This window comes from Geospiza fortis, unplaced genomic scaffold (genome assembly GCF_000277835.1).
Source record: "Geospiza fortis unplaced genomic scaffold, GeoFor_1.0 scaffold2, whole genome shotgun sequence".
In the NCBI taxonomy this organism is placed as follows: domain Eukaryota; kingdom Metazoa; phylum Chordata; class Aves; order Passeriformes; family Thraupidae; genus Geospiza; species Geospiza fortis.
Genome location: NW_005054366.1, coordinates 1,767,852 through 1,778,645, shown reverse-complemented (window position 1 = coordinate 1,778,645; position 10,794 = coordinate 1,767,852). Strand labels below are relative to the sequence as shown.

General features: G+C 46.2%; 1 protein-coding gene across 1 annotated transcript in view; it reads left to right on the top strand.

Annotated features, from left to right (window-relative positions):
* The window catches only part of MEGF11 (multiple EGF like domains 11), a 195,571-nt gene that overhangs the window by 168,706 nt on the left and 16,071 nt on the right, over positions 1–10,794 (top strand). Inside the window, exons 20-21 of the mRNA XM_031059657.1 lie at positions 1,153–1,281; positions 1,418–1,651. Coding sequence (XP_030915517.1) covers positions 1,153–1,281; positions 1,418–1,651 — 363 coding nt within the window. The remainder of the gene's footprint in view (positions 1–1,152; positions 1,282–1,417; positions 1,652–10,794) is intronic.

Below are 10,794 nucleotides of genomic sequence, written 5' to 3'. Positions count from 1 at the left end.
TCTGCATTGCAGATGAAATGCTTAATTGCAGGCATCATTTCTGTGGTGCAGTCCCAAAATTTAGGCCTTATTCATTTTAAGTAGGCTGCAGCCTAATAAAAGAATAAGCATTAATTGTAATAATTTTATTTTTTCTTTGTTTGAGTACCAACAGATTAAATATACAATTCTAATGCACACTGCAAATCAATAAACAGATACTGGCTATGGTTCTGTACTTAATATTAAATTTTGGCTACCAGAAGCTGCTTTGAGGCTGACACTGGGGAGCTGTTGTCATGCAATGAAAAACATTTGCAGTGACACACAAGGAGTCACATCTTGAACAATATATTCCACAGGATCATAGCAAGGGTGCACGTTCTCAGTAATGCAGCTTCTCCATGGAAGTAAGTGACAGACATTGTTTCTTTCAATTTATTCTTGAACAGTGCTTCCAGAAGTACAGTAAGCTGCCTACAGATTTATTGTAATAGCCCATCATGGTAATTGCATGAATAAATTTCTCAGCTGGACATTCAGTCTTTGACAGAAACACAAAGACAGCATAGAAATTCCTTCTGTATCAGGAACCTGACACTGAAGCAGAGCAAATCAAACCATTCAGATGCTCAGTTCTGAAATTCCACCTGCAATGTTCTATTCCTATTCCATTCTATCCTATTCTGTTTCCTACTCATCCCTACCAGTGCCTATCCTGGCACTGGTAGGGATGAGTAGGAAAGCATTTGGGGTTTGTTTGGTAAAGGTTGTTGGGTTTATATAAAGGTTCATTAAAACTTTTCTTTGCAACTCCCCTGCAAAAAAATAAAACAGGTAGGTTGGTGAAGAATGCTGAGTTCTGTTGTCTGCAGCTTCTGAGCTCAAGCTCTGTTAAACTCTGAACATTTGTAAAATACATCAAGTCTTCTAAAGCCTTTGTACCGATCATTGATTTCATTCTATGAATTTTCCAGAAAGTTACAGTTTAATAAGTAACAAACTGCACATAGAATGCATTTAGCTCCTGCTTTAGACTAATAATAATTTCACATTAGGGTGTTATCCTAGAGATCCTAAAACCAGGGAGACTTCTCTACTGAACTTCCCAAGTGTTGTGCCCATTCCCAAAACCAGAAGAATTCTTTCCCATGTTTTTCTTTGGCTCCCCAGAGTGCTCTCCAGGAACATTTGGTTATGGTTGCAAACAGTTGTGTGAGTGCATGAACAATGCAACGTGTGACCACGTCACAGGCACTTGCTACTGCAGTCCAGGCTTCAAAGGAATCCGATGTGATCAAGGTACAGTGGAATTCTCTCTGTAAAATCCCTCTCTCCCTCTCTCTCCCCCTCTCCAATGACGTAGTTAAAAAATACAGTGTTTCAAAAATGAAATGCACGATTCAATTTACAGTGTGTTATGAATTACTTTTAACAGCGGCTCTTATGATGGAAGAATTAAACCCCTATACTAAAATTAGCCCTGCTCTTGGATCAGAGAGGCACTCAGTGGGAGCAATCATTGGAATTATTATTCTCCTTCTAATTATTATGGTCTTGCTGGCACTCTTTGTGTGGTATCGACGGAAACAGAAGGAGAAGGGCCATGACATGCCAAGTGTATCTTACACTCCAGCCATGAGGATGACTAATACAGATTACTCACTTTCTGGTAAGGGTCTTTTTATGTTAATCAAATCCAGACTCATATTCCTGTCTGTTGGGGAAATACAAGTTTCTGGGGTGTGTAACATGTGTTAATGAGCCTCAAAAATAATGACACTTCCGTTCTTCCTCAGAATGCCGTGATCTTTAAACACATAAATGAGACAGGAAAGCAAATATCAAACTGATTTAAGCTGTTTTCTGTGTGGAAGCTGATATGGGATATACCTAGGCAGGAAATGTGCTGCATGGAATTTTGAGTCATGTGCATTCCTGTTGCAGTGCAGAGATGTTTCCCTTTGTGAAACCTTAGGAAGCCTTTTTTGGTTTGAGGAATGGGATCGGCTGGGTCAGTCATAAGGTTTTGGTTTTGTCTGTGCTGCAGTTTGTGATTTGAGGTGTCTGTTTGTTGTCACTCTGTGCTGTGTGCAGACCAGTCCTTGTCACATAGAGAGCTGGTGGGAATCATCTTCCCAGGAGCTGAGGAAAGCAGGAGAGAGGAAGAGGAAGGCTCTTCAGGATCAAAGCATTCTTCCTTCTTTCTGTCCTCTGCTCCTGCTGTGGAGAACAGCTTTTCTTGACAGGTTGTCTAAATTTTGGAGGATGTGATCTCCTTTTCAGTGCTGTCATTCCTAGTCATTCCTCTCTGGCCAATAGCAGGGACAATGCCAGGCAGGAGATGGCTTTACTTCCTTCTGGTTTCTCCACTGTCTCAGTGGGGATCTTCTCAGGATTTACTGCTCTCTGACTTCTTCTCATCCTTTTAAATGGCTGAAACTCCAAGTCCAGCCCCTGGGGCAGGCAGAGGTTGGCCAGCAGCTCTGCTTCCCCAGGCCTGCAGTGCCTTTTTCTTTCTGCTTTTTATTCTAATGTACGAGGCCTCTTGGCTTCTCTGCTGTCTCAGGGTGGCACAACTGGAAGCTTTTTATGGACTTCCCTGCCAAGGATGTGCCTGGAAGGAGCCTCTCCCATTAAGCCAATGATAGTGATGCCTGTAATACCTGGAACTCAATCCTGGAGCTTCTCATGGCACAGTGACTTCAGCCCTAGTGCCAGGGACATTTTCCTGCCATGGTGTGTCCCACATCATGGCTCTCTGCTGAACACCATTGAATAGTTTCATCTCTAGACCACTCAGTAGAACATTCCTTCTTCTGATAGCTACAAATGGGGGGAGAAATTATCATGGAGCTCCTTTCATTCCTTCTTATTTTTGAATTTTAGCTTTGCTGGCTCTTGCTTAAGCTGCCCATCCTAAATAGCTGAGGGATCATATCCCTCATCTGCACTGAACCTGGGATCTCTTTTGGCCCTTGGGCTGGGAGTTTAGCTCTGGCCCTTGTGGCATTGCTGCTCTGTGTCAGGTCAGTTTGGAAAAACCCTGAATACCAGGTCCTCACAAACTCAGCACCAGGTCAGGGGGATTTCATGGGCTTCTCTAGAAAGGAATTGGATAATGGTTCTTCCCTGTTCCCCTCAGTCAGTGATGGGTGTGCAGAGACTGGGCCTTTTCTTTCCTCTTACTTTCTTTGTGCAGTCCTTCTAGCGATAGAAATTGGATCACTCAGGAAGTTGCAGCAGAGTGGGGTCAGGCATCTCTTTCTGGAGGTCACAAGGACAGTTTTCTTCCTCCTTCCCCTTGGAAAACTCTGCCATCTGAGCTTGCAGAGGAAGATTAAGAAGATAGAAACACACTGCTCCATCTTCAGCTCATTATAAATTGCCTGCAGGTAGCAGCATTGTTTCAAGTTTTGGATTTTGCCCTTTTTAGAAGGGCATTTAAAAATTCTAGAGAAGAACTTCTGAAAACTCCCTGCCAAATCCTGACTGTCCTCCAGTACATTCCCCTGCTGAGACTTTCAGTAACTGCCCCAAGTTTGGCCTTACCAATGCTGCTTCTCTTCCATGGAGCAGAGAGGCAGAAAAGGTGCTGATGTGCACCTCCCTCAGCAGAAAGGGGAGAGGTGGATATGAGATAGGCTCACAGAAAAGGAATATGTGGCTGGCAAGACAACACGTGTGTGTCTGAGGGCAGGTGTGTTACAGAGGATGCTGAAGGACAGCAGTGATGTCTCTGGTTTTAGCTTTTATATTTTTCATATTCTGTGCTGCTTTAGTCTGCACTTCTGAGCACATCAGGGGATGGTGAGCTCTCTGCACAGAGCAGGGAGACAAAGCAATTCCTGCTCCAGCTGGGCACCAATGACAAATGACCCAAATCTCAGCCCAAGAGCACAAACACCGTGGGCTGGAGAGAGAAAAACAAGCAGGGTGGGACTGCAGGGGCTAAAGCTGGAATGGGACAATGAACTGCAAGGTGCAAATGGAGCAGAACTGATCCCAGTGACAGACCCCGTGCCCACTCGTGCATTTTGGGGCCATTTTGGTTCATCTTGGGTGCAGCCCTGGCTGGGCTCTTGTGCTGCCCAAGGTGGATCCATGGAGGAGATCCTTTGAATAAATCCCTGCTTTATTCTGGAACTCTGTCCAGCCTCTGCTCCAGGTCAGCCTTCCCAAGGCATCAGCAGCAATATTTCACAGAGGGAACTGGGATTCCAAGCTTCACCTGCAGGTTTGCTTGTGGATTAAAGGCAGAATACCATGGAGATGTGCTTGTCCAATGGATATAATCCCATGTAAACCCGTGTACTTTGGCAAGAATTCCACCTGGATGGCTGCAACATCCAGCCCTCTGTGGATTGTAACATTTTGGCTCTCCTGAATCACCAGTTGTTCTTTTGCCTGTTTACTCTTACTTGGGTGATGGTGGTGCTGTTTCTGAATAGAGTCACATACACAGATCCCTAGCTCCTGCAGGCAGCAATTTCCTCCAGCACATTTATTTCCGGAGGATGTTTTTGGTCTTTACGTCCTCAGCTCCTGTGAGGCTGATAATCCATGCATATGTGTGAGAGAGATTATGAGGAAGGGGAACCCCCTGGGCAGCCCTTGGACTCTTTTGCATTTGTGGATGAAGGATGTGGCAGCAGAACACACACTTTGCCCAGCAGCCAGAGGAGCAGAAAACCACCTGTTCTGGGACGGCTTATCCACAGCACATGGGTCCAAGAGCAAACTTTCCCAAATAAGCCTGAAATCAAAATGGTGCTCCCCAGCCTGAGAGCAGTGTGCTACATCCAAAAAAGGTTTTGAAGTGCAGGTTGTTTAGTTCAAGGAGATGGGGCCAGAAAGGAAAACTGTGTGGTAGTGCTGGAGAGCAGCAGAGATTTCTTAGTGGGACTTTCACAAAGACTTGGCCATGGGCTGAAGTGATGTTTGAGGTCTTGTCAAGGTCTTAGCAAACTTTCTGGAATGGGTGAATCCTCTGCTGAGAGCCAAGAGCTAAGCAAAGCTTAACACAAATAAAGCATCATGGATCCTGAAGCCTAGACAAGACACTTCCAGAAATGATCTGCAGATGATGGGTGGTGGGAGGTGGCAGAGTGAACCCTCCTGTTTGGAGCCTTCAGCCGTCTCCCTGACACTGTGTGGGCAGAGAAGACCCACACAAAGAGAAGGAAGCAGCTCCATTTAGCAGTTGAGAAGTCTGGGTTTGTATTTACTGCAGAGTGCTCACTTATTCCCTTTTTTGTGGCTGGGCTGGTGCCAGTTTCCACAGTACTGTCCTGCAGGATTGGGACTGATACTCTCTGTGGCACCCCAGAGCCCAGGCCCAGAGCAGGGGCTCAGCCCAATTCCCTTCCCTTTAGGCATTTCCTCGCTGTTCAGACCAGAATAAAATTCTCACCTTTGGGAAGCGAGAGATGTTTTTGTGGGTTGGGATTTTTTTTGTTGGTTTTTTTTTAAATAGGGATAGCATTAGATTTGAATTTGATGTATTTCCAGCCAGCAGTTACAAGAGCTTCATGAATAAATGTGTAGAAAATGGACTGTGCTATCGAGGTAAATCAGCCTGGGTGGCTACTTAAGTATCGACCAGAGGGAACTGTGTAGCAGGAGTAATTCTGAGTTCAGGGTGCTGCGTGCAAGGGGGGGGAGAAAAGGATTTTGGGGGATGTGTACAAGCTCAGAATCATTAATTCAACACTGTGCTAAGTAGTAGAGCACTCTGGTAGAGTTTTATTGCAGCTCATTTTGGGTGCAGAGAACAAGCTCCAGCCAGCTGAGCTGAGTGAGAACTCACCTTGTCTCAGGTGGCTCCTGGTGACATTGGTGGGCACCTCAAACCCCACTGCAGAGCCACAGGGTCCTGCTGCTCCTTCCAGCTGGTCCTGGCCCACAGCCAGTGGGTAAAGGAAGGCAGAGGTGACTCCACCAACACTTTCAGAGCACAAAGACACAGATCCAAGTGTCCTATTTAACTGGGACCACGGGCTGTGGGGAGGGAGGATGGGCCCTTGAGCCAAGCCCCCCGAGCAGGCTCAAGGCTGTCTTGGTGGGGGGCACACACTGACATGAAGGGGGGGTTCCAGCCCCAGTTCTCACTGGCAGACCCCAAGAGAGATGTGTTTCCTGTTGGTTTGGTTGTGAATGTCACAGAGTTGTAGGTGGGGGAGGTGGCAGAGCCCTGGCAGCCTGGCTGACAGATGTTCAATGCAAAGACTTCAGCTCTGGAATCACATCCTGATCTGAGATCATTTGTCAGCAGCAACTCTGGCAAACAGCTGGGACTCAAAGGCTCTGCACTTACCACAAAACAGAGCTGACCTCGAAAATCTCATTGCATGTTTCAGCAGAAAAGCAGTGCTTGGTCAGAGCTGCACATGCAGGAGCAGCTTCCCCTGAGCCCTGAGCCACAGCCCTTATGTAAGAGACACCCTGCAGACAAACCCACTTCTTGGAAACAGGATATTCTGCAGTAAATCAGGCTCAATCTAGATCTCCACAAGATGTCAGCAAAGCAAAGTGCATGTTCAGAGTGAGGCGAATGCAGAGGGCAAGGAGAGGAGGTGATGGTGCTGGGGACCTCAGGTCCCTGTCCTTCCTCACCCATCGCTGCCAGCCTCCAGTAAAGGTGCAGATGGGCTCAAGCAGCCAGCCCAGCACTTCACTACCCTTTGACATAAAGGTGTTCCCCACAACCAACCTCTCTGCCTGCAGTTTGAGCCCATGCTTTAGCAAAGCCCCTTCATTTGCTCCTTACAGGGCCTCGTTTAAATGATGCTGCTCCAGTTGGAATTTTCCATCTCTTCTCCTGATGGTACTTTGAAATATGTATCTATTTGTTATGCAGCTGGAACCAGATTGGGATTGATGTTTTCATTAGAACTGCCACTATAAATATGATGCCTTTCTGGGTAAATTATTCTGCTTGGTAAATGTGTTTATAACTGAAATTGAGGAAATAGATGAAATGTCTCTGAGCATACAATGTAACTGCCCAGGTTTGCCTTTCAGAGCTCCAGCTTTGGTTTTTGAAAAGCCTTTGCACACAATTGAAAGCGTTTTGGACTCCTTGGTACAGTTATAGCACCTTGATTTCTAACATTACTCCTGGCTTTGTAACAAAAAGGTTTCATTTGTTTCAAGTACAAGACTGCCCAGGGGCTCTTCCATAGGTTAAACCAAGGAGGCAGCTGTGTTGCAGCCCATGCATTTCCTGAGTTTTACCTCCCTCCCCTCACCTGCAAAGCAGCTGGACTGTCAGGAATGACTTTATTAACACCTTCAAGAAGATAACACTGTATTATTTAAGTATTTTGGTTTTTTTCTCTTACATTTAATGCTAATAGTCAAGAGCTTCACACCATAATGCAGGATAGATTGCATCTGCAGGTGTTTTAGAACACCCAGTACTCCAACAAAGATTTCTAAACTAGATTGTCTCTACCATGTTTTCAGTTTCCTAAGAACTGTTGTGGCTTCCAAAGTATTTTGTGCTGACTTGTTTTCTTCCCAGATATTTCCCAGGGTAGCAGCAGTGTTCATTGCTTTTCCAATCCAAGCTACCACACTCTCTCATGTGGGGTGACTTCACGCTTCTTTCCCAGTAATCTGGATGGAAACAGCTCCTGTAAGGTAGATATTACCCCACCCCACTGCAGCAATGTTCTTATCAGTTCAAGGAAATCAAGCAAAGCAATGCCTCTGGGGCCCTGTTGTCTGCCAGCACTACTTCAAACTCCAGGGTAGCATTCCTGATGTCCCAGACACTGAAAGGTTGGATTTCCCCTCCCTGTATCTTCCCAGTCTCTGGGAATGGGAACTGGAGTCTCAAGCCTGTCTGGGTCAGCAAGGCTTGGTGTCTTAGCAACTCTGAGGTATGTTTGCTTCTCAGAAGAGATAAATAACTCAATAAATATAATTATCCATTAACACAACACCAGTAAATCAATGAAGCATTAATCAGTAATCTCTCTGCCATTTCATTGTTTCCCACATCAGACACACAAGTTCCCTGCTGACACAGACAAGCAGAAAGATGCAAGAAGGTACCTGGGGTGCTTTTGAGGACTCGTGCAGGGACATTCTGGGAGCTCTGCTGTCACTCTTGGCTCTCCAGCAGAGCTGTTCCAACCCTCTCACTGGAACATCCAGGAGCACTTTCCTTATCATTTGTTGCAACTGATTCCCTCAGACCATTCATGAACAACAACTGTGACTCAATTCAGCACTTCAGCAGTAAATTTAGATGTGGCAAATGGTAAAACAGCTCCTCCTTTGGAGCCTTAATAAGCCCAGGTGAGGCAAAGCAGAGGGAGCAGGGGGAAAAGGAAATGCAGTTGATTTCATCAAGGTTGTCAGCTTTAAAAATGATGGCATTTCAGGCTGTGTCACCTTAATCCAAATGTAACTATTCACTGGAATGCCATATGAACAAGATTAATGCAAAAAAGACAGCATTGTACAGGACAGGCAAAAATATCTCTACATGTGCTCCTGTAAGTAATTTCTTAGTTGTTAAAAGAAAATCTCATTAAAATGTAATAAAAAGGCTGGCTCCAGAGATTTCTCTGAGAAATGTTTAGACAGATGTGTAAATACGGGTTTTTATGTAGATGGTCCCTTTGCATCATGAATTTTTGCTCCCCAAATTGAAAGTGCAAACGCTCATAATGTCAAATTTAGGATGAGTGTCCATCTGGACCACTAATCCTTTTGCAGAAATTTAAATCAATTCAGAAAAGGTCAAAGCAAGCACCTATCCTGGATTCCCAGCCTGCAGTGCCATCTTCTCACAGAACTACTTCAAAAATTAGGCTGCTGGAAAGGTTTAATCCCCAAGTGGTGCTTTGGGACTCGCCTGGAAGCTGCTCCCCCTGCTGCAGCTCTGGCCATTGTAGTCAGTCAGGTTGTCCTGATAATCACTGAAAGACCAATAGAAGTGGTATTTTCAGGGTATTTATCAAAATATATGGCCTGATATTTCCTTTAGATCTCCCACCATCTCACTTATTAATGAGAATGCTTTGCAGTGCTGAATAGCTGAGGATGGCCAAAAATACACTTTGTCTGTCTGCAGCTCTGCAGCCAAGTAAGACAAAGGAGCATATAAAGCCTTAATAGCTGCCTTAACGAGTTCATTTCCAAATCAGTTTGCCTGGTGCCATTCTCACTTTCTGCAGAGAAATGTGCACGAGTTGTACTTGGAGGATTCATTTCTTTGGAGTGCCAGCTGGGGTCACAAAGGAGCCAGCACAGATGCAAAATGAAAAAACAATGGCAGAGGAATGTCTGAAGTGCTGAGCCAGACCCGGGATGTGTTTCCTCCCTGTGCTCCAAGGAGATCAGGCCTGGAGGCGCTGGGCTGGAGCCATTCCTCTCACAAAGGCAGGACAGCTGGGAGCCCTGCTCCAGTTTGGGGAGAGTTTTCTCTCCTGTGCTTCCCTGCCCTTTCTTTCTGTGTCTTGCCTTTTCTCCCCTCTTTTTGGTGATCTCTCCACTCTATTACCTTTTTTTTTTCCCATGTCCCTATTCCTATTCTCTTTTCTCCCCCAACTCTACACATATAATTCTTGTTTCCTTCCTGCTCTCCTCTCCCATCTCCAGGATCCCTGCCTGGGGGCTGCCAGCACTGTGTACTGACCCTGCTGCAGCTCCCAGGGTGGCACCTCTGGAGGGAAGGAGGTGAGTGAGGCTTTAGCAAGAGCTGAAGGGCCCAGCCCTGCACTGGGGACAGTTTGTGACACGGGTCTGTGTGCACAGGATGGGAGCAGGGCCAGGTTTCAGCAGGGGAAGGATCTCACCTCCTCATGCCCCCTCTGCCAGACACACGTTTGGCCACTGCTCAGGTCCTGAAGGTGAACCATTGGAGCTGCTGAGAGACAAGCACCAGTGGAGGCATCAAACCCTCCCCAGTGTGTTTGGGGCTGGGGTTGTGCCAGTGGAGCACAGACTGGAACACAAGCAGGAAGAAAACAAGTGGGAGGATAAGGGGGAGCCTATCAGAAGAGACTGAAAAAAAGGCTTGGCTGCTTTTATCTGGCAAAATGAACGCTGAGGGGGAGCATGATTGCCATCTATAAATACAGCAAGGTAAACACGAGGAGGGAGGAGAGCTATTTAAGTGAGATGCCAGAGCTGGCTCGAGAACAAATGAGGATGAACTGGCCATGAATGCATCGAAGCTGGAAATTAGATTTCTACCATCAGATCAGTGAGATTTTGGAATAGCTTCCCAGGAAGACTAATGGGACAAAGAAATCTGATTACTGTTCAAATGGAGCTTGATCAGCTCTCTGAGGGATTGTGTGCCTGGGTGTTTGCAGTAAAAGGCAGCTGGACACACAGACTGGGGGATCCAAGCCCTTGCAGTCCTGTCCCCAAGCCTGTGCCAGGTGCCAGCGGGAGCTTGCAGGGCTGAGCTTCATCTCTGTGCAAGGATCCCGAGAATGGATCTGCAGCTCTGAGGTTCAGGAGGAGGCTCCAGCATCTCAGTGCATGCTTTTAACTCCCAGCACTTTGCCACAAGTAATTGCTCTTCCCACGGGAGAGAGCTTGGCAAGTCAGCCGGGGGGAAATGCTGGAACCACTGGAGCCAAGAGATGTTTTACTGTGACTTTAACTGAAGCCAAACCTTGACCTTTGCTTATGAACTCCTACAAGTAGGTTTGGCCTTTTTTCTCATGACATGTGCAGCACCAGCTAGTAATGATGCTGCAAGTTACCAAGGAGTATCAGACATGAACTCAGGTGACCTTTCCCCAGAATTACCACACATTTCCAAAGCACATAAATGGAGATTATGTA